The sequence below is a fragment of the Ammospiza nelsoni genome, chromosome 30 (genome assembly GCF_027579445.1).
Source record: "Ammospiza nelsoni isolate bAmmNel1 chromosome 30, bAmmNel1.pri, whole genome shotgun sequence".
Classification (NCBI taxonomy): Eukaryota; Metazoa; Chordata; class Aves; order Passeriformes; family Passerellidae; genus Ammospiza; species Ammospiza nelsoni.
The window spans coordinates 4,596,902-4,619,054 of record NC_080662.1 but is presented as its reverse complement, the minus strand read 5'-3'; the positions used below and the strand labels follow the sequence as shown (position 1 = coordinate 4,619,054).

The following is a 22,153-nucleotide window of genomic DNA, read 5'->3' as shown; positions in this document are numbered from 1 at the left end:
GGGAGGAGCCGCTCCGGGACGCGTCCCAGCGGAGCCGTGGGCGGGGGCGCTGCGTGGGGCCGCGGGGATCCCCCCACGCCCACGGGCGGGCCCGGGGCGGGCCCAGCGCCGCCGTGCGCCCCGTCGGGGAAGGGGGGGAGCCGTGCCCGCAGCCCGGCCCGGCTCCTCCCGAGGAGGCGGCGCCGTCCCGGGGCCGCGCTCGGCTCCGCAGCCCCGCGGGGCCGCCCGGCTCGGCCGCCCCGGTGAGTGCGCGGGGGGCACGGGGGGGTCCGTCCGTCCGTCCCTCGGGGGTCCCGGTGCGCGGGGAGGTCCCCACTGTGTCGCCGGATCCTCGCGAGTGCCAAGTCCTCGCGTCCCCGGGTCCCCGCGCCTCCTGGCATCGCCCGTCCCCGCCGCTCGCCCCGCGGGTGCCAGGCGGCACCGCCAGACACGGCGGGCACAAAGACGTCGCTGTGCGGAGGGGACAGAGCCCGGAGGCAGCGGGGACACAGGTGGGGAGCGGGGGCCGAGGAAGGGAGCACGGAGAGAGCTGGGGACGGGGATGGAGAAGGGGTGCAGGGACTGGAGAAGGGGTGCAGGGACTGGAGAAGGGGTGCAGGAGGTGGAGAAGGGGTGCAGGACACGACAGGGAGGTGCTGGGATGGAGAAGGGTGCCGGGATGGAGAAAGGGAGCATTAGGGAGAGGTGGGGTGCAGTGTCTAAAGAAGGGGTGCAGGGTCCACAGGAGAGGTTCAGGGCTGTTGGGGGTCTGGGGTGGGTGCCCAGCTGCGTGTGGGGGTCCCCGGGCTGCCCAGGGATGCTGAGCGGGGCTGGGCATGGGGAGGGGGTTTGGGGTTTGGGGTTTCCTCCCGGCTCTGGAAGCCCAGCCCAGGAAATTCTTCCGGGCAGCCTCTCAAGCCCCTCTTTGTGCTCTTGGGATTTTTAACATTCCCGGCGGCTGCGGCCGGGGTGCCCGGTCCCAGATGGGGTGCCCGGTCCCAGATGGGGTGCCCAGCTCCCCCAGGCTGTGCCGGGATGGGTGGGATGGGCTCTGGGGTGGGTTTAGGGGATGCTGCTGCCCATTTCCACCCATCCCATGGGGGCCAAGGGCTGCGCCGCTCACCGGGGCGCCACGGGGACCCTGTGCCACCCCCAGGGGACCCTCAGCGTCCTTTACCAGCGTGGATTTGCTGTGGGACGAAGGACTGGCGCTGCTGGTCCTCGCTGGGCGCTGCCGTGGTGCAGCAGGACCCGTCCCTCGCTGCCACATCCTCCCCTCCAAACCCCGCTCAGCTCTGCCAGGCCACAGCGCCGGCCTTGCTGCCAAGGCTTCACCAATTTCCTGCCTTGCTGCAGCTCCTGGGAACGACCTTGGCTGTCTCAGCTGCACCGCCGGGTGCCTGGGACCCCCCGGGCCCGGGGAGGAAGCCGCCAGCCCTGGGCACAAGAGGAAGCGGCGGTGGCTGCTGTCACCCTGCGAGGACCTGGGTCCCCTCCCCGGAAGGAAAGCACCCTCGGGGTGCGGCGGGGACAGGGAGGCCCTCGCTGTGTGGTCTGTGGGTAGGAGGAGGGGGGGGGGTCCCCTCTGCCTGATCCCCTCAGCACCCGGCATCGCTGACACCCCGCTGCTGCCCGCCCAGAGCCGCCGCTGCCATGCCGGTGACAGCGACAGCGACAGCGACAGTGACACTGCCCGGCCCGGCCCCGTGGGGCTTCCGCATCTCCGGGGGCAGAGATTTCGGGAAGCCCATCGCCGTCTCCAAGGTAGGAGCCCCCCGTGTCCCCCGGCCCGGGGAGAGCCGAGGGGGCTGGGGGCTGCCCCGGGGAGCGGATCCTGTTTGGGGGATCCCGTTTGGGGGATCCTGTTCACCATCGTTGGGGGATCCCGTTTGGGGGATCCTGTTTGCCATCCTTGGGGGATCCTGTTCGCCATCCTTAGGGGATCCTGTTTGGGGGACCCTGTTCACCATCCTTGGGGGATCCTGTTTGGGGGATCCTGTTTGGGGGATCCCGTTTGCCATCCTTGGGGGATCCTGTTTGGGGGATCCCATTTGCCATCCTTAGGGGATCCTGTTTGGGGGATCCTGTTTGCCGTCCTCAGGGGATCCTGTTTGGGGGATCCCGTTTGCCATCCTTAGGGGATCCTGTTTGGGGGATCTTGTTCACCATCCTTAGGGGATCCTGTTTGGGGGATCTTGTTCACCATCCTTAGGGGATCCTGTTTGGGGGATCCCGTTTGCCATCCTTAGGGGATCCTGTTTGGGGGACCCTGTTTGGGGGATCCCGTTTGCCATCCTTAGGGGACCCTGTTTGGGGGATCCCGTTTGCCGTCCTTAGGGGATCCTGCTCCTTGGAAATGACCCTGGCGGCTCCCGCGGCCCCTGGACCGGGCCGTGCCAAATTCCCAGCTGTTGTCCCCAAGGCCGGGGTCCCCTCCTGGCAGAGGGGCTGGCGCTGTTCTGGCATGCCCTGACCATTCCAGAGGGTGGGAACATCCCATCGCAGCAGGGCGGGGTTCGGGGGATGCTGCGCTGCACCGGTGTGTCACTGTCCCTTGTCCCCTTGGTGGAGGTGACGGAGCACGGGAAGGCGGCCGCGGGCGACCTCCGCCCGGGGGATGTCATTGTCGCCATCAACGGGGAGAGCACGGCGGAGATGCTGAACGTGGAGGCGCAGAACAAGATCAAGCAGAGCGCGGGGCAGCTGCGGCTGGAGGTGCAGAGGTGGGTGCTGGGTGCTGGGGCAGCCCCGGGTGCCAGCGGTGTCTGGGGGTCCCCAACCACGCGTGTGTCACTTGTTCCCCCCCTCGGTGACTCTTGGGGCGGTGCCATCCCCACGGGAGGCTCTCCCAGCTCTCTAATTAATGAGTCGGGTGCTAACGAGGCCGGGCAGCGCTGGCAGTGGTTACCTGGGGCCAATTGGGGATGGAGCTGCTGCCTCTGCGGCTCCGGGGCTGCAGGAAGGGTCACACCGTGCTGTGCTCAGCGTTTTGGGGCTCCTGGGGCAGATCCCAAACACTGCTGCTCTCCCAGGGCCCCGGTGCCATCTCCCAGCGTCACCAACGGGGACACCTCGCTGGAGGGGTTGGCCACGCGTTTCCAGGTGAGCCCCGGGAGCCCCTGCATGCTCCAACCCCACAGCCAGGGCTGGTGGCAGCTGCTGGTGCCACCCTCCCCTCCCCAGGACGCGCTGCAGGTGCCGAGTGGGAGCCAAAGAGCCCCGAGGAGCCTCGACCCCAGCCTGGCATCCCTCAGTGCCAGGTACGGCTGCACGGGGCTGTGTGAGGGGCTGGCGGTGAGGAGGGGGCTGGGGAGGGGCAGGGACCCCCCTGATGGCTCCGTTCTGTCCCCCAGCTCACAGCCCTTGGAGCAGGAGTTCACCTGTCCCGGCCTGAGCCAGGTGAGCTTGAACTGGGGGGGCTGCAGGGGCCAGGCAGAGCTGCTGGGGGAGCATGTGTGCTCCAAAACCCTTTGAACCCGGAAACCACCCCACTCTGAACCCCCATTTCAAGCCCCAAACCTCCTTGCTTTGAAGCCCCAAACCTTGCCCCTTTGTGATGCTAAACCTTCCCCCCCTGAGCACCCAAATCACCTCATTTTGAGCCCCTAAACCACTTTCTTTTGAGTCCCAAAACAGCCGCACTCTGAGCCCCAAAACCACTCCCTGCGCCTCCCCCCGGCCCCGTCCCCGCTGTCCCCGCTGTCCCCGCTGTCCCCGCTGTCCCGGTGTCCCCGTCTGCCGTGGCTGTCGCAGGTGTCCCCTCCCCGCCGCGCTGGCAGCGCCCCCGGCCCCGCGGGCACCGCCGCACCTGCCCGGGGATGTTTTGCTCCTCTTGGCAGCGGCGCCAGCCTGGGGAGGCCAAACCAGTTTGGGAGGGCCCAGCCCCGGTGCCGCCAGCCCGGGGCTCTGGGGTGTTGGCCGGGCAGGGACCCGCGGCCGTGGGACACCCCGGGATGGGGTCGGGATGCGCCGGGATGGGGATGGAGACGCCCCGAGTGGCTCCTCCAGCCCCGAGCTCAGTGCCAGGGCGCCCTCGGCCGCCCCATCCTCCCTGCGGGCAGCCGCTGGCTCCGGCCTTGGCGTCTCCCTCCTTTCCTCCCTCCCCGCTTTCTCTTTTTCTTGTTTTCCAAGCCCAAATTGGGAAGCAGCGCGGTCCTTCCCAGCTGCCTTTGGCCGCAGCCCCGGCCGCCCCTTGGCTGCTCCGGCCGCCGCTCCCTCCTTCCTCCCGTTCCAGCGCCTTGTTTGCTTCGCTGCCGGCTCCGAGGGCTCCCTCCCTGCCCCACAGGGTCCCTCCCTGCCCCACAGGGTCCCTCCCTGCCCCACAGGGTCCGCAGGGTTGGGGACACGAGGGTGCCGTGCCCGGAGCCCCCACCCAATCCCCTGTACCCCAGGGATGGCGGCCCTTGGGTCCATCCCACTCTTCCTCATCTCCTCGCCTTGGATGAGGCCAAGGCCCGGCTCCCCCCATGCCTCATTTTAGCTCATTTTAGCTCATTTTAGCTCATTTTAGCTCATCCCACAAAGCCTCGGTGCTCCCCTCTCCCCATCCGCGGGTCCAGCCAGGGGGTCCCTGTGCCCTGTGCCCATCCTGGGGGGTTCGTTCCCATCTGCGGGGCAGCTGCTCGCGGGAACATCGGGAACAACATCGGGAACGTCGGGAACAACATCGGGAGCAACATCGGCTTCCACTTAGCCGGGGAGGGCTCCGCTTCCCGGCCCGCTAAGCAGGAGCAGATGAGGGGAGGGGACGGGCTCAGGCTCCGAGTTATGGGCTGGGGGCGCTGCCCTGGCCCCTCTGGGGGTCCCACCGGTTCCATTTTGGGTGGGAAGGAGAAGCAGCAGCCCCACGGAGCATCCCTGTGGAGAGCTGGGCTTGGGGGAAGCCCTTGGCGCTGTCTGGGTGTTCTTGGGGTGCCTGGGGAGACAGCGAAGCTCTGTGACCCCCCAGGACATCCCTCCCTTCTCCCCCACCAGGAGCGACCCCTGAGCCGCCAGAGCAGCTCCCAGGGGCCCGTCCTGCCTCCCCCTCCCCGGCCACCCTCACCAGAGCCCGGAGCCCCCCAAAACCCCTGGGCAGCCCCCCGGGAGAGGCGCCTCTCCTCGCCCTCCGCCGGCGCCTGCCACAGGTACGGAGCGGGCTGGGGGCTCTGGATGCGGACCCCGCTGCAGGGGAGACCCCAGTCCGTGTCCCCACGCGGATTTGTCACCCGTGGGTGCTCAGGGAGCCCGTGGAAAGGGTTAACTCACCTGCAGGCAGGTGGGGCCGAGGGAGGGCCGGGCAGGCCGGGGCAGCTCCCGGGGTGGAGGGAGCAGGTGGCGGACGGGATCTGGGGTGGATCCCGGAATTCGGGCGCTGGGAACCCCCCCAAAATCTCCCCCCCCACCCCCAGCCAAGGCTCGGAGCCGGCCATGAGGCGCTTGGAGGAGGACTCGGAGGTTTACAAGATGCTGCAGGAGAACCGGGAGCTGCGGGCGGCCCCGCGGCAATCCAGCACCTTCCGCCTGCTGCAGGAGGCGCTGGAGGATGAGGAAGGAGGTGAGGGGGGCACGGGGGGCCGGGGCACGGCTGGCACGGGGGTGGCACGGCTCTGATGGCCTCGTGTCCCCCCAGCAGGTCCCGCAGCCCCCTTCCCCAGCCGCCTCTCGGCCGGGGCCCGCAGGCCCGTGGCCGGGGTGCAGAAGCTGCGCGTCTGTGAGAAATGCGGGAGCAGCATCGCGTGAGTGGGGCTGGGGGCTCGGGGGGTCCCGGGGCGTCCCGGGGGTGGGGCTGTCCCTGCCAGCCCTCCTGGCAAAGCCAAAAGGGGGCTGCGCTCAGGCAGGGCAGGAGCTGTCCCTGACATTGCCCCCGGCAGGGATAAAATAATCCGGGGTGTGGCTGGGGCGGGATCCACCCCTGCTGTCACCGCCGGAGGGGTGAAAATGGGGCGGGTTGTGGGGTGGGAATGGGGCTGGGGGCTCAGGGCAGGATCCATCCTTGCTATTGCTCCTTTAGGGTTAAAATGGGGCGGGTTGTGGGGTGGGAATGGGGCTGGGGGCCCAGGGCCCGATCCATCCTTGACATTGTTACTTTAGGGTGAAAATGGGGGTTTGAGTGGGGTCCCGGGGCAGGACCCATCCCTGCCATTGCTCCTTTAGTGTGAAAATGGGGGCGGTCCTGGGGTGTGAGTGGTCCCAGAGCAGGATCCATCCCTGCTGTCACTGCTGGAGGGGTTAAAATGGGGCTGATTGTGGGGTGGGAATGGGGCTGGGGGCCCAGGGCAGGATCCATCCTTGCTATTGCTCCTTCAGGGTGAAAATGGGGGTGTGAGTGGTCCCAGGGCAGGATCCATCCTGGCCATTGCTCCTCCAGGGTGAAAATGGGGCTGTCCTGGGGTGTGATGGGGTCAGGGCAGGATCCATCCCTGCTATTGTTCCTTCAGGGTGAAAATGGGAGCGGTCCCGGGGTGTGAGTGGGGTTCCGGGGCGGGATCCATCCCTGCCATTGCTCCATGGGGCCGTCCTAGGGTGTGAACTGGGGTCAGGGCAAGATCCATCCCTTCTGTCACTGCTGGAGGGGTTAAAATGCGGCCGATTGTGGGGTGGGAATGGGGCTGGGGGCCCAAAGCAGGATCCATCCCTGCCATTGCTCCTTCAGGGTGAAAATGGGGTCGGTCCTGGGGTGTGAGTGGGGTCAGGGTAGGATCCATCCCTTCTATTGTTCCTTTAGGGTGAAAATGGGACTGCCCTCGGGTGTGAGTGGGGTCAGGGCAGGATCCATCCTTGTCATTGTTCCTTTAGGGTGAAAATGGGAGCGGTCCCGGGGTGTGAGTGGGGTCAGGATCCATCTTCGCTATTGCTCCTTCAGGGTGCGAATGGGACTGCCCTGGGCTGTGAGTGGGGCCAGAGCAGGATCCATCCCCGCCATCGCTCCCGGGCCGCGATGGGGCTGACCCCGGCCGGGAGGGGACCCTGGGGACACCGAGGGTGGCTCTGCTCACCGCGCTGTCCCCACCCTGCAGGACACAGGCGGTGCGGATCCAGGACGGCCGCTACCGCCACCCCTCCTGCTACACCTGCGCCGACTGCGGGCTCAGCCTGAAGATGCGCGGCCACTTCTGGGTGGGGGACGAGCTGTTCTGCGAGAAACACGCGCGGCTGCGCTACCAGGGACCCCCGGGGGCGCCCGTGTCCCCCTCGGTGTCCCCCCGCTCCTGAGCACCGCGCGTGGGGTCACCCCGGTGTCCCCGGGGCTGTCCCACCCCGGGCTGGGGGATGGATGGGATTTGGGGGACGCGATGCCACCGCCCATCTTCACCCCTTGGTGGGTGTGTGCGGTGAGCTGGGTGAGTTCTCAGCCTGGGGACATCGGGAGGGGTCGCTTGGGCACTTGGGGACCGCGAGGGGCTGGCACCGCTTGTGCACTGACTGCAAAGGGTTCTCAGAGGAATTAAACCGGATTCTCTTTAAAATATAATATATATTTGCTCCACTGCCGTGTCTGCTCTGTGCCGGGACCCCAGGGCAGGGGGAAGGGGATTCGACCCCAAACTTGGGGTGCACACAGGGACCCTCCAGACCCAAACCCGGGGTGCACACAGGGACCCCCGAGACCCCTCAGCTCCAAACTCGGGGTGCAGACAGGGACTTCTTCAAACCCCTCAGCCCCAAACTTGGGGTGCACACAGGGACCCCCCAGACCCAAACCCGGGGTGCAGACAGGGACCCCCAGATCCCTCAGCCCCAAACCCGGGGTGCAGACAGGGACCCCCCCAGACCCCCCAAACCCGGGGTGCAGACAGGGACCCCTCAGCCCCAAATCCGGGTGCAGACAGGGATTCCCCAAACCCCTCAGCTCCAAACCCGCGGTGCAGACAGGGACCCCCGAGACCCCTCAGCTCCAAACTCGGGGTGCAGACAGGGACTTCTTCAAACCCCTCAGCCCCAAACTTGGGGTGCACACAGGGACCCCTCAGCCCTAAACCCGGGGTGCACACAGGGACCCCCAGACCCCTCAGCTCCAAACTCGGGGTGCACACAGGGACTTCTTCAAACCCCTCAGCCCCAAACTTGGGGTGCACACAGGGACCCCCCAGACCCAAACCCGGGGTGCAGACAGGGACCCCCCAGATCCCTCAGCCCCAAACTTGGGGTGCAGACAGGGACCTCTTCAAACCCCTCAGCTTCAAACTTGGGGTGCAGACAGGGATCCCCCAAACCCCTCAGCTCCAAACCCGCGGTGCAGACAGGGACCCCCCAGACCCCTCAGCTCCAAACTTGGGGTGCACACAGGGATCCCCAGATCCTTCAGCCCCAGACTTGAGGTGCACACAGGGATCCCCCAAACCCTTCAGCCCCAAACCCGGGGTGCAGACAGGGATTTCCCAAACCCCTCAGCTTCAAACTCGGGGTGCAGACAGGGATTTCCCAAACCCCTCAGCGCTGCTGCCTGTACCCCGAACGGGGGTCCGGGTGCTCCGGTGCCGCTCCTTGTGCTGCTCCCAGAAGGTCAGGGCTGCCCTCAGGGCTGGCTGCCCCTCCCTGCGGCCCTGGGAGGTGTCCGGGTTTATTGGGGGCTGTTGGCCGAGGCCTTTGTCCTGCTCCAGGCGCTCTTATCGCCGCTCCCCGCCCTCCGTGCCCGCCTGCACGGAGATGGCTTTGCTGTTATCAGGGCTTTGCTGTTATCAGGGCTTTGCTGTTATCTGAGATTCGCTGTTATCAGCGGCCTGGGAGAGACCTGTCCCTTCCCCTGTCCCTTCCCCTGTCCCTCTGCAGCAGGGACAGCCAGGACCGCCCGTCCCCTCCTGCCTGGGCTCTCACGGGGTCTGTTTGGGGTGTGCCACAGCCCCCCGTGCACCCCGGGCTCGGTCATGGAGCTCTCACCATCGAATTCCCAATTAATCAATCATCCCACCATCGAATTCCCAATTAATCAACCATCCCGTCATCGAATTCCCAATTAATCATCCCACCATCGAATTCCCAATTAATCATTCAACCATCGAATCCTCAATTAATCATCCCACCATCGAATTCCCAATTAATCATCCCAGAGCAGCTGGGGCTGCCCCTGGACCCCTGGAAGTGTCCAAGGTGCCCCATGGCAGGGGTGGCACTGAAAGGGCTTTAAGGTCCCCACGCAACCATTCCATGGCTCTATGACACCCAGGGAGAGAGGATGATGATGATTATGATGATGATGATGGTCCTGCCCTCCTCCCGCCCTCTCCACGCAGGAAAAAGGGGAATAAACGCTCTGAGCCCTGCAGGGATAACACAATTGAGGCTGGGGGCGAAGGGGCTGCGCGGGCAGGGGGCGGCCCCGCACCCCCGCCCCGCCCCGGGGCTGAGCCGCCCCCCGGCCCTGCCCCATAAAGCAGCGGAGGAGCAGCCCCGGTGCTCCGTGCCCCGTTCCCGGTGCTTTCCCCGTGCTCCGTGCCCCGTGCTCCCGGCCCGTTCCCGGTGCTTTCCCGGTGCTCCGTGCCCCGTTCCCGGTGCTTTCCCGGTGCTCCGTGCCCCGTTCCCGGTGCTCTCGGCCCGTTCCCGGTGCTTTCCCCGTGCTCCGTGCTCCGTGCCCGGTGCTCTCGGCCCGTTCCCGGTGCTTTCCCGGTGCTCCGTGCCCCGTTCCTCTCGGCCCGTTCCTATTCCCGGTCCATCCCGAGGATGCTGCGCCGCCGCGGAGCCTTCGCGGTGCAGCCGCTCCGTGCTGACCCCGGTGAGTCGGAGCCCCCCACGTGTCTGGCTGGGCTGGGGGGGGTCCCTCGGGGTCTCCAGACCACGAGGATCATGCTGGATGCTGGACGGGATCTTCAGGGGTCTCTGCTTTGCGGTGTCTGTGCTGGAGAATGAACCTGGGCTCCGTGGAACCCCAGTTTGTGTTGTCTGTGCTTGAGAAGGACCTGGGGGTTCCCCGGACCCCCCAGTTTGTGCTAAAGGGGGTCCCTGGAGCTCTGGTTTTCATCCCACTCCCTGCTGGGAGGGGCTGCGCTGGGAATTCAGGTTTTCCCTTCTCATGTTTGGGCTGATGTCCCCAAATGCGGCGTGGGGGTCCCCAAAACCCAGGGGCCACCTCCGTGTGTGCTGCAGCTCTGGCTGTGCCGGGACACAGCAGCGACATCTGGGAGGTACCAGGGGCTGAGCTGGAGCTGCCAGAGCGGGGGGCACTCCAGGAGGAGCCGATGGGACCCCCACCCCCGTGGGGCTGCGGTGCCACCCCCGTGGGGCTGCGGTGCCACCCCCGTGGGGGTGCCCCTCGGCACGTGGGGTCCTGGAGCCTGTGGAATTGCAGCGTGTGGGATCCGGGCTGCTGGCAGAGGCCAGGGAGCTGCGCTGGAGGGGCTGCCCCCCGGAATTCCTGGGATTCAATCGTGCTGGGGCGGACGCGCTGCTCCGGGCACGGCTGGGATTCAATCCCACTGAATGCGGATTGTCCCGGGGCTCCCCGGCTCCCCTCGGCCTCCCCAGCCCCCGAGGGATGCACGGTGAGTGCTGAGGCTGCAGCAGGGGCAGGAATTTGGGAGCACCGCGACCCCCGAGCGGTGAATTCAGCCCACGCCGGAGCCCCGAGTGAGTTGTGTGGAATCCGGTGGGATGCAGGCGGCGCTGGCTGCCTGCCGGCGCCCAAACCCTCTCGCCTCCCCACTCCTTAAGCACCGGCCCAGCCAGTATCGCCCATCCCAAGCCCTGCGAGGAACCAGTTGGGAACCGGTCCTGTAATGAGGCGCTCTGGGTGCAGGGCCCGCCTGGGGTGGCTTTAAAAGGGAGCGCCGGGACGCGGGCCCGGCTCCGGCTCTCGGCGATGTGGGGCGGCTCCCGCGCCGGCTGGAAGAGGAGGTTCAGCTGCTGTGAGTGCGGGAGAGGTGGGGGGCGACCCCCCGAGAGGGATTTGGGGGGTGGGCAGCCTGCAGGAGGTGCCAAAGCTCCGCTGTCCCCTCCCCGAGCCCGCGGGGAAGGGAGCGAGGAGAGCCGAGATTGCCGTGGGTGCAGCAAAATCCCACCTGGAGCTGCGGGGCGCTGGGGGCACATCCCGGATGGCGATGCCACCCATGCCATGGGGACAAGCTGGTGGCCCTGGAGCCATCCCAGATCCGGGATGCCATGGCTGTGCTGTGTCCTGGGTCCCTGGCACCGAGCTCGAGCGGGATCGAGGAAGAACCCGGCTCAAAATCCCGGTCAGGGCCGTGGGTGCCCCCCAGCAGCTCAGCTTGGGAGGAGGAAGAGGATGGTGGAGGCCAGGGCTGTGTTTTTGGGGAGCAGAGACAACACACTGGGGTTGTAGGAGTGCATGGGCTGCAGGGCAGGGGGAGAGCAGCCTTGGGCACGGCTGGAGCTGCTCTGGCACCCGGTTTTCTGCCCAGGGAACCCCCAGCTGAGCGCCCCGATCCTCCCTTGCCCCGCAGATGGTCCCTGGGAGTCGGCCGAGAGCTGCATCGTGCACACCTCCGCCAGCGTCTACCGCCGGCTGCAGGAGAGCCCGCGGCAGCCCCGGCGGGGAATGAGCACTCGCGGACCCCCCAGCAGCCCCCCGGCCGCAGGGAGACCCCCCAAGTCCGAGTCCGAGGATTCCGGCGTGGAGACGGCCAGCAACGAGCACTCGCCCCGCAGCCCGCTGGGCTCCGAGAGCCGCTTCTCCCTGGATGGTTTCTCGTTGGAGCAGCCCCCCGGAGATGAGGAGCAGCCCCCCAAGAGCCGCCCGGCCAGCCGGAGGCTGCTGCAGGCAGCGCAGCGGAGCCGGAGGCAGCGCTGCCCGCGACAGCTCAGCCGGCGCAGCGCCAGCGCCGCCGACCTGGCCGAGCCCCCCCGGGACCCCGAGAGGGCCGAGGGGTCTCCTCGGGACCCCCGGGCCGTGCCCGAGCTGCCGGGGCAGGGGTTGCGCTACCTGGAGCACGTGTGCCAGATGCTGGAGCGCCTGGCCAGGCTGCAGCAGGACAACCGCGCCCTGCGGCAGCAGGCGGCCGGAGCCCGCACGACCTCACTGGTGAGGGCCCGGGGAGGGGGATGGCGGGGAGGGGGCGTGGGGGTCCCAGCTCACACCCAGCTCACAGCCTGCCTGTGCTCTGCTCGCCCCCAGCCCGGCCGGCAGCAGCCGAGGAGGGATTTGGGCACCTGGAGGGGTGAAGGGTTCCGGCAGCGCTCCTGCTCCGACAGCCAGGCACCAGGTGAGAGGGGTGGGATGGCGAGACCTGGGGCCAGGTGAGGGGGGTGGGCTCGGGAATGGCAGCGCCGGTGCCAGGTGAATGGGCTGGGATGGCAGAACCTGGCATCAGGTGAGCGGGGTGGGCTCGGGAGTGACGGGACCTGGGGTCAGGTGAGCGGGATGGGCTCGGGAATGATGGGATCAGGGGCCAGGTGAAGAGGGGTGGGATGGTGGGACCTGGGGTCAGGTGAGAGGGGTGGGCTCGGGAATGGCGGGACCTGGGGTCAGGTGAGAGGGGTGGGCTCGGGAATGGTGGGATCTGGGGCCAGGTGAGCATTGGGGATGCAGGAATGGCGGGACCTGGCACCACGTGAATGGGCTGGGATGGCGGGACCTGGAGCCAGGTGGGCACTGGGGGATGCAGGAATGGCAGCACCAGTGCCAGGTGAATGGGCTGGGATGGCAGAACCTGGCATCAGGTGAGCGGGGTGGGCTCGGGAATGGAGGGACCTGGGGCCAGGTGAGCACAGAGGATGCAGAAATGGCGGCACCAGTGCCAGGTGAATGGGGTGTGATGGTGGGACCTGGCGCCAGGTGAGTGGGGTGGGCATGGGACAGACAGAACCTGGAGCCAGGTGAGCATTGGGGATGCAGGAATGGCAGCACCCATGCCAGGTGAATGGGCTGGCATGGTGAGACCTGGCATCAGGTGAGCGGGGTGAACTCAGGAATGGTGGGACCTGGTGCCAGGTGAGCACTGGGGCATGAGGGAATGGCAGCACCTGTGCCAGGTGAGGGAGGTGGGGTCGGGAATGGCAGTACCGGTGCCAGGTGAGCGGGCTGGGTCGGGAATGACAGGACCTGGGGCCAGGTGAGCGGGCTGGGATGGCAGCACCTGGCACCAGGGGAGGGGGGCAGCACATGGGATGGCAGCACGATGCCCCCCCGGCCCCTGAGCCTGACCAGCTCCGTTCCCCCTGGCAGCAGCCGAGCCCGGGCCGTGCCGGCGGCTCTGGGGACACTCGGTCAGCTCCCCCAGCCTGCTGGAGCCCGCCGAGGGCGGCGCCAATGGCCCGGCACCGGACCAGGTACGGCCGGGGGGCATCGGGGGGGTCCCTGGGTGTCCCCACTGATCCCCCCCTGTCCCACAGGACGGCCGCTCGCACTGGGGCCGGGTGAAGGAGCCTGGGGGGTGCCGGGGGGGTCCCTGGGGTGTCCCCACTGATCCCCCCCTGTCCCGCAGGATGGGCGCTTGCACTGGGGCCGGGTGAAAGAGCCTGGGGGGTCCCTGGGGTGTCCCCACTGATCCCCCCCCCTGTCCCGCAGGACGGCCGCTCGCACTGGGGCCAGGTGAAGGAGCCTTGGGGGTGCCGGGGGGGTCCCTGGGGTGTCCCCACTGATCCCCCCCTGTCCCGCAGGACGGCCGCTCACACTGGGGCCGGGTGAAGGTGCTGCTCACCCGCCTGACCCGCCGCTCCCTGCGCGGCAGCCGCTGCAGGTAGGACGGGGGGGGGGGTCCCGCTCGCTCGCACCGCCACACCTGGATGGAGGAACTACGTCACACCTCACCCCATGACGTCACGCCAGCACGGGGCCGGTCCCCAGCCTGGCGCACCGCTTCACGTTTTTTGTTTTTCCCTCAATAAAGTCTTTTCACCCACAAACAGGCGGCTCTGAGCGAGGTGCTTGCTGGCGCGCCGTGACGTCACGCCCCTAAACCCGGCGTGACGTCACGCGAGGGCGCGTCACCGCCGCATCACTTCCGACGGCTTTTCCGCCCCTTTTGTCCCGCCGGGGACGGCCCGAGCGGCTCCCGAGCCCCCTCCCCTGGGCATCCCCGAGCCCCCTCCCCGCTCAGCCCCGCTCAGCCCCAGAGGGGTCCCGCTGCCCGCGGGGTGGGGATGAAGCTCGTCCGACCCCCGGAGCCCCCCGGGCCCCTCCGCGGGGTTTGGTGGGGAGGGGGCGCCGGGGGTCCCGGGATGATGGGATGATGCTGCCCGGGAGCATCGCGGCTTTCTCGCGAGGGGCTCCCCAGTTTGGGGGACAGAGGAGGATGAGGGTGAGGATGAGGAGGGCGCTCGATGCTGTTTTGGCGCTGCTGGAGCCCCTCCTGGCGTCGCCAGCTCTGCGCGGGACGCTGAGGAAGATGCTGCCTGTGCCGCGGGTGAGGAAGATGCTGCCCCGAGCCGCGGCCAGGCGCTCTCCCATCAGGTACCCCGTTCTCCCTCCCTTTCCCCCCTCTCCTGCCGATTTCCTACCGTCACTTGGGGTTTTTCCTTCCCGCGTCCCAGCGCTCCCTCCCGGAACCGTGAGCGCTCCTCCCCGCCGTGCCCGCGCTCACGGCAGGGCCCGGGGGCACAGGGGGTCCCTGGCAGTGCCCCCGGCTGGGTCACGGCCTGATCGGGGCTGCTGAAGGGGTTCCGGAGCACAGCTGGCGATGGGGAGTGTTTGATCCCTGTCCCTCCCCTTCCAGCATCAAACCCTTCCCATGGAATCCCCTCTGCTGTTCCTGAGCCCCCCAGGGGGAGGAGCAATGGGGAGGGGCTCGGGGAGGTGGGGAAGGGCATGGCTGGGGTGTGGAGGGGTCTGGGCACCCCCTGCCCTGCTGCCCCTCTGCCACCTCCATCCTCCCCCTCACTGGGACCCCGTGGCTGATCCCCTGGAAATGGCTGAGGGTGGTGCAGGGGATGCTGATGCTGATTCTCCTTCCAGGGCCCAGGTGAGGAGGAGGAAGGAGCTCTGAGCCTCTCTGCGCCACCCCAGAATCACCTGGAACGAGGAGAAGCTCCCGAGCATCCGACAAAGAAAATCCAGGTGTGGATCCAGATGTGTGCTGGTGTTGGCCGGCCTGGAGAGGGTTAATTCATCTGGTTTGTGAGGAAAATCCTCGGGATTGGTGGTGGGCTGGCACCTGCTAAACCCATCCTGAGGGGATTTGGGGAGGAAGGGGGGGACAACCACTGGGCTAACCTGGAATTCCTGATGAGGAGGAAGATTTGTCCATCAGCAGGGAATGCTCCCCACGCTGGGATGGCCCCAGTGCCCCTCATCTTGGGGTGGTGTTTCCCTCCCCTCTGCTCCTGGAGGTCTGGTGCTGGTGAACTCACCCAGGGGTGCCTCAGCACCTTCCTCGTCGTAGAGTGAGTTTTCCCCTCCTGCCAGCTCTCCCTATTAACGCTGGCACCTTGTGGGCGGTGCAAAACCCGCTCATTATCCACTTTTTACTACAAAAGATGGAATTCTCCTCCCCGAGCGCTGCGGAGAGTAGGCAGAGTGAATCCCTGGGAACGCCTGGGTTTGAGTTTCCATGGGTGACATCCTTCTCATGAGTGCTGGGAGGGCAGGAGGCGCTGGTGGCAGGGACCAGAGCTGGTTTTTGGGGTGCTCGGAGTCCAGGACAGGTGGGATGATGGCGATGAGGTGGCTCGGGAGGTCTGGCTGTGCCACACACGGTGACATTAATGCAGACAAAGCCACCAGGTGGGCTTGAATCTGAGGAGGAATCAACACCTCCAGGCCACAGAGGGATCTCTGCCCACCCTGAGGTCTGCAGGGCTCAGATCCCGTGTCCCCTGCTCGGGCTCACGGGCTCCGTGCGTGGCTGTTAAAATATCTATAAAAATATCTATATTCTGTATATTTAGCATCCCTGCTCTGGGTAACCGTGGCAACCGGGTTTATTTTGCTTAAACCTGGCCTGGCATGTGATGTGGTTGGGAAAGAACAGCCAAGGGGAGAGGGAGGGATGAAGTTCTCTCCATGCTGGGAGCTGGGGAGGAGCCTTGGCACGGGATGATCTTGGGGGGGACCTCGCTGTGTCCCTGCACTGGGGACAGCCACCAGCATTCCCATGGTTCTGCTCCATCTGGGAAGGGAAGGTTTAGTTTTTAGGGGTTCCATCCCCATTTTCTGCATCTCAGGACACCCCAAGCCCTGTTCCCTGTCTCGTGCAGGTTGGCCAAGCCCAGGTCCTGGCAGGAAGATGTGCTGGTTTTCCTGGTGTTTGGAGCCGTGTGCCCTCACCTGGAGCAGCAGGAGCCACCCCAAGGCAGAGAAGGGACTTTGTCATGTCCACCAGAACCTCTCCAGGGTGGGCTCCCAACCCCTGATCCCAAGCAGCACCTGCTCCCGCCCAGGACACAGCAGGCGGCTTCTCCTTATCCTAAAAGCCCCAAATTGTGCTGGAATTCTCCATTCCTGGTGATTTGAGGCCGTTTCCTTCCCGTGCCCATGTTCCATCCCAGTTCTCCTTTCCAGGGACACCCCGAGCCCCCCGCGAACCCCTGCAGTGGCGGCCGGGCGCCAGCAGAGGGCGACAGCGGCACGGCGGTGACAGCGACAGAGACAGCGGCGACACGGGCACGGCACCGACAGCGACACCGGCACGGCACCGACAGCGACACGGCCCAGGCGGTGACAGCGACACCGGCACGGCACCGACAGCGACACGGCCCAGGCGGTGACAGCGACACGGGCAGGGCACCGACAGCGACACCGGCACGGCACCGACAGCGACACGGCCCAGGCGGTGACAGCGACACAGGCACGGCACCGACACAGCCCAGGCGGTGACAGCGACACTGACACCAGCACGTCCCCGGCAGTGGCACTGGCACGGCCCCGGTGGTGACAGTGGCACCGACAGTGAGGCAGCCCCGGGGGTGACAGTGACATGGCCCCGGCACCGACACCGGCACAGTCCTGGTGCTGCCAATGACTCTGCCCCAGCGGTGGCACCGGCACAGCCCCGGTGGTGGCACTGACACAGCCCCGGCCATGCTGCCAAAAACTTTATTGGGGACACGCCACGGAGTCCCTGTGGCTCTTCCCTCACACCGAGGAGGGGCTGAAGCCCCCCCAGTTTTCCATAGGTTTGCTCCTGGCTGGGTTGTCTCCCTTAGGGATGTCCCCACCCGTCCCTGCTCTGGGGTCCCCTGTCCCCACCCTGCACCCCCAGCTCTGGGGCACAGGCTCTTTGGAGCATTCCTGGGAAAAGACGGATGGATGCTCACCATGAGAAGCATCGCCTTCTCCCTGTACATCGAAAAAAAGGGATTTGAGTGATTTTACCCTCCCCTGAGAGTCCCACTGGGCTACTAAGGCACAAAATGAGGGGAAGGAGTGGGGGGTCTCACCCTCTGGGTTCTGGGGGTGCCAAGGGAGGCTGGAACCTGGCAAAATCCAGCATCCCACATCCCACTCCCCATCTTTAGTATCGCTCCCCTTCCTGCTCCTCCACACCCCAACCTTTAAGGCAAAACTCATTCATGCACTGACAAAGACGCAGAGCCGTGGGGTGACGGGAGCAGCTCCAGCCCCACAAGTCCATCCCTGGGAGGGGCAGCTGGGCTGAAAACGAGGGGGATCCCCATCTCCATCCCCTCCCCGTGCCCAGCCTGGCCTCAGTCATCAGCCACGATGGAGAGGGCGCGCAGCTCGCTGAGCTTGGCGTCGTTCTCGCGCTCGCGCTGCTCGTCGCTCAGCCCGGGCTGGTCGATCTGCGCCGTCAGGTCCCCAAAAATCTTGTGCATCTCCGTGTAGTAGACAACCTGTTGGATAAAAGGGGGGGATTGGGGAGGGAGGGGATTGGGGGGTCTCCTCCCCACCCCCCCCCGTGGGTGCCCTCAGCCCCTCTCGGCGGCGTTGGTGTCTGAAATAGCTCCCGCCCACGTTGGCCGTGCCGCCCCCTCGGATTATTACAACTCAACACATTTTAATAACGCGCTGCCCTTCTCCGCTCGCTTCCCATCTGCGAGCCGCGCGTGCGGGGCTGCCACCGGCCCCGCCACCCTCCCGTCCCCGCCTTTGTCACCGGTGCCACCGGCACGAGCCGCCGGCCCGCGCTGCCCACGGCCAGGGCGCGCTGGGCTCGGTGAAGGGGGCACGCCGGGCAGAGCCGTGCCCCGTGCGAAACACGGCGAGGAGGAGGAGGGAGGGGTGTGTTAATAACGTGCTAATTAGCACCGCCAATTATCTCCGGCAGCGAGCGGCGCTTGCCGGCGCGGGAGCCCGTGGGTCAGCGCACGCAGATGGCAGCGGGGTGGCTGCTCCAGCGGGGACAGGGGGGCTCCCAGCCCTGCCTGCGGGACCCCCGGGGCTGTGGGACCCCCTCGGTGCTGAGGGACTGCCAGCCCTGACTGTGGGAGCCTCAGCACTGGGGGTGCCCATCCCTGCCTGTGGGACCCCCAAGTGTGGGACCCTCGGTGCTGCAGGACCCCCAGCCGTACCTGTGGGACCCTCGGGGCTGCAGGACCCCCAGCCGTACCTGTGGGGGACCCTTGGGGCTGTGGGACCCCCACCAGGTGTCGCGGGACCCGTGGCACTGCGGGACCCCCAGCCCTGCCTGTGGGAGCCTCAGCACTGGGGGTCCCAGCCCTGCCTGCGGGAGCCCCGGGGCTGTGGGACCCCCTCGGTGCTGCCTGTTGGACCCCCAGCCCTGCCTGTGGGAGCCCCAGCATTGGGGATGCCCATCCTTGACCCCCAAATGCTGCTTGGGCCACTCGTGGTGCTGTGGGAAGCCCAGAGCTGCCTGTGAGACCCCCAGAACCACAGAACCTCTGGGTCCTTGCATTGTAGGACCCCCGGGTGCCACAGGGCCCTCAGAGCCTCCCGTGGGACCCCTGGCACTGCAGGAGCCCCGGGTCCTGTCCTGGGTATGCCCCCACAGCCCTCAGGGAGGGGTTGGGGCACGCAGCCCCCCAGGGTGGGCAGTGCCAGCGCTGTCCCCATTTCCCACAAGCAGCCCCGGTGCTGAGACATGCACGGTCTCCATGGAGACAGCTCCCCTAATCCTGCTCAGAACGATGCTGATTTTGGGAGGCCTGAGGGGGTCTGGTGGGGCCCCACATTGCAATTGTGGCTGCCTGAACCCCCCTTTGCCAGCCTGGCCGTGCTGGGGGCTCGGGGGCTGCGCCGTGGCCGGGGCTCCCCACGCAGCGGGGCTGGCTGAGTCACAGCAATGCTCATTTACACAGTGACTAACGAACCCCACACAGGGCTGAGCTGGCAGGGGCTCCCCAAAAATCCCTGCACGCCCCCCAAAGCACAACCCACAGCTGGGTCACCCTGAACATCCTCTGAACCCCCCCCTGCCAGCAAGAGATGCCAGAAACACCTGAAATCCTTCAGCAATGCCACAGGTGGGCAGGGATCTGGGGGGCAGGGGTGCCAAGGGGGTGCCACAGCCCTGGAGCAGCCCTCCATGTCCCTTGTCCCCAGCCTGCAGTCAGCTGGGCTCTGCTCAGGCACATATGGCCAAGTGGCACTGCCAATTCCAGCACGGAAAAAGCTGAATCCTGTCAGGGTGACAGGCCTGCAGGCAGATGCTGCCCCCAGGGTTGTTCCCCAAGATTTGGGGACATCTGTCCCTCAGCATCGGTCCCAGGATTGTCCTCCAGGATTGCTCCCCAGGATTTGGGGACAATTGTCCCTCAGGATTGGCTCTAGAACTGCCTCCCCCAGCAGGATCCAGAAATCCCTGAGGATTCCTGCAGGACCAGGATTGCGCCTTAGGATTTTCCTCAGGATTGAGCCCCAGGATTTTCCTCAGTACTGACCCCCAGGATTGTCCCCCAGGATTTTCCTCAGGACTGAGCCCAGAATTGTCCCCAATGGATTCAGCCCAGGATTGTCCCCTAGGATTTTCCTCAGGATTTCCTCAGGACTGAGCCCAGGATTGTCCCCAATGGATTCAGCCCAGGATTGTCCCCTAGGATTTTCCTCAGGATTTCCTCAGGACTGAGCCCAGGATTGTCCCCAATAGATTGACCCCTAGGATTATCCCCAATGGACTGACCCCCAGGATTGTCCCCCAGGATTTTCCTCAGGATTGAGCTCAGGATTGTCCCCCAGAATTGTCCCCAATGGATTGAGCCTGGGATTGTCCCCAATGGATTGACCCCCATGATTGAGCCCAGGATTGTCCCCCAGGACTTTCCTCAGGATTGACCCCCCCTGGATTGTCCCCCAGCATCCACACTGCACTGAACAGGCAGAGCAGAGTGAACTCCTTGGTGCTGCTCCCCTTCCACCCACATCCCACAGCCACCAATCCTTCCCCAGGGACCCTCTGTGTCCCCAGGGCCTGGTGGGTGTCCCTGGGGATGCCCCTCTCCCCCAGCAGCCCCAGTTCAGAACCAGTTGGCACCACCCAGTGCCTTGCCAGCTGAGCCTCCCGAGCTTCATCAGCAAAATCCCACTGGCACTGATCCCCCCATGATTCCTCCTGTTGAAACAGGGGTGAAAACCCTCCCAGGGAGGGGATGCACCCCAGAATGGTGACAGTGCCAGGGGGCAGCCAGCTCCCCCTGCCCTACCTGCTCTGCCAGCCCAGTACTTTTCCAGCTATGGATGCCATATGCTGTGTCCCCATCCCATCAAATCCCAGCTCCAGCTCGCCTTTGAGCCCGAGCCAAGGGCCCCGAGTCCACCTGTCTTGAACTAATTCTGTTTGGGGACGTTGTGTTCTGTGGATTTTCTATAGATCCTGGCCACAATGGCCCCGTGGCTGCTTGTTTGGAGCAGCCCTACCCAAAACAAACCCAGGGGTGCTGCCAGGGACGGGCTCTCCCTGCCCACAGCACCATCCCTGCCTGCCAGCCCCATTTTTGCCCCCATTCCATTCAAACCCAAAGGAATCTCGTGTTTTCTAGCTGGAAAATAAAGCTCAGAGCGGGAAGGAAGTGCTGTTCACGCCTCACGCCAGCCACAGCTCCAAAATCTCCCCCTTTCATCTCCATGTGGCCACTTCAAAGCCCCCAGCCAGGGAAATATTTGCCTCCCTTGGCTTGGCCCGGGCCCGTGGGCGGAGAGAAGAATTTGGTGTTGAATGTTACAGCCCTGCGAGCTCGGGACATGTCCCGGCGTCAGGAGCCACCCAGGCCTGGGAGCACAGCCAGCTGTGCCATGGGAACAGCCTGGGGAGGCTCTGGGAGGGTCTCCCTGGGTCACAGCCATGGAGGTGCTCGGGAGCAGGCTCCTTCCCCTGTCCCCGGAGGCAGCTGCTCCCTTCCCAGCTCAGCGTGGCACTGGATGGTGTCACTGTCACACCATTTGTCTTGCTGCCTCCAGGGCTGAAAAATCAGGAGAATAATGTGGTTTTGCCTTTGGATGGTGCGTTTGACCCAAGGAGAGACAACCCCAAAGTCACAGCACCCTGCATCCCAGTCCCACCCCATGCAGCCTTTCCTTGTGGGATTCACCTCCAGCCTCATCCCACTCCTAAAGAGGTACCTGCAGAAAAGGCTGAAAATAGAAATTATCTCGAGGAACACGACCCCCCCCTGGCTGTTAATCAGCTCAGGGAGGCACAGAGGGAGGGAAAGCTGAGCAGTATTTCCAGCTGGGATGGGGATGCTCCTGCCTGCCCTTCCCAGCCAGGTGCCTGCAGGTGAGCAGTGCTGAGCTGACTCAGGGCTCTGGCTGCTATTCCTGGCTCGCCACTGACTCATTACCTTGGGCAAATCACATCTCTTTCCCACTTGATTTCAGTTAATTTAGTGGGAAAACGCTTCACAGAGCTCCTGAGCCAGGGGGGCACAAACATCCCAAGCCCTCTTTCCCTGGGGGTGGAAGGATGCAGCCAGGGCTGGGAAGGAAGAGGGATGCAGCTCCCATGGAGGCTGCCAGGGAGGGAGGGATGTGAGGAGCTGCATCCATCTGGGACCAGCTTTAAGTCCAGCCTACGGGGGATGCATCAGCTTTGTTGTGACGCTGCCTTTTTGGGTGTTAAAGACGGGATTTCGCTCACTTTTCCCAACAAATTCCTCACCTGAAGAGAGGCAGGGCAGAGAGAAAGCAGAGGATTCCCAAGGAAGAAGAGGGATGTGGATGGAGAGTGTCACAAACAGCCCCAGCAGTGACACCCTGGGCATTCTGAGCACACCTATCCCAAAGTCCTCCTCACCCCAAATTCTCTGGGAATTGAGACACGAATGCAGCGAGAAGCCAGAGGGGCAAATCTGAGGAAACTCACGGATCACAAACCCCAAAAAGGGCAGAGAACATTCAGGTTCCAAGGTCTCACCTACAAAAGGGATCCACAGGGGGACAGGGCCAGCAGGA

General features: G+C 65.7%; 3 protein-coding genes across 6 annotated transcripts in view; 2 read left to right on the top strand and 1 right to left on the bottom strand.

Annotated features, from left to right (window-relative positions):
- Positions 1–136: 136 nt before the first annotated feature.
- Positions 137–7,448, top strand: PDLIM2 (PDZ and LIM domain 2). Of its 4 annotated transcripts, none has more exons than XM_059490864.1 (10): positions 137–242; positions 1,620–1,743; positions 2,551–2,702; positions 3,012–3,081; positions 3,163–3,239; positions 3,333–3,378; positions 4,954–5,105; positions 5,370–5,515; positions 5,591–5,696; positions 6,978–7,448. In XM_059490864.1, exons 2-10 carry the CDS (start codon positions 1,633–1,635, stop codon positions 7,171–7,173), a joined length of 1,056 nt encoding a protein of 351 aa, XP_059346847.1. In that variant the 5' UTR covers positions 137–242; positions 1,620–1,632; the 3' UTR covers positions 7,174–7,448. The 4 variants fall into 4 exon arrangements, with proteins under 4 accessions (XP_059346847.1, XP_059346849.1, XP_059346846.1 ...); XM_059490866.1 differs by lacking the exon at positions 137–242 and adding an exon at positions 330–491 and having other exon boundaries at positions 5,594–5,696; XM_059490863.1 differs by lacking the exon at positions 137–242 and adding an exon at positions 330–491.
- A 2,142-nt stretch (positions 7,449–9,590) lies between these two features.
- Positions 9,591–13,685, top strand: C30H8orf58 (chromosome 30 C8orf58 homolog). The gene is made up of 5 exons (XM_059490973.1): positions 9,591–9,670; positions 11,355–11,932; positions 12,026–12,113; positions 13,076–13,179; positions 13,510–13,685. Exons 1-5 carry the CDS (start codon positions 9,619–9,621, stop codon positions 13,591–13,593), a joined length of 906 nt encoding a protein of 301 aa, XP_059346956.1. The 5' UTR covers positions 9,591–9,618; the 3' UTR covers positions 13,594–13,685.
- A 3,179-nt stretch (positions 13,686–16,864) lies between these two features.
- Positions 16,865–22,153, bottom strand: part of BIN3 (bridging integrator 3) — a 48,984-nt gene continuing 43,695 nt past the window's right edge. Inside the window, exon 9 of the mRNA XM_059490843.1 lies at positions 16,865–17,640. Within this exon, the coding sequence (XP_059346826.1) occupies positions 17,494–17,640 (147 nt within the window). The 3' untranslated portion in view covers positions 16,865–17,493. The remainder of the gene's footprint in view (positions 17,641–22,153) is intronic.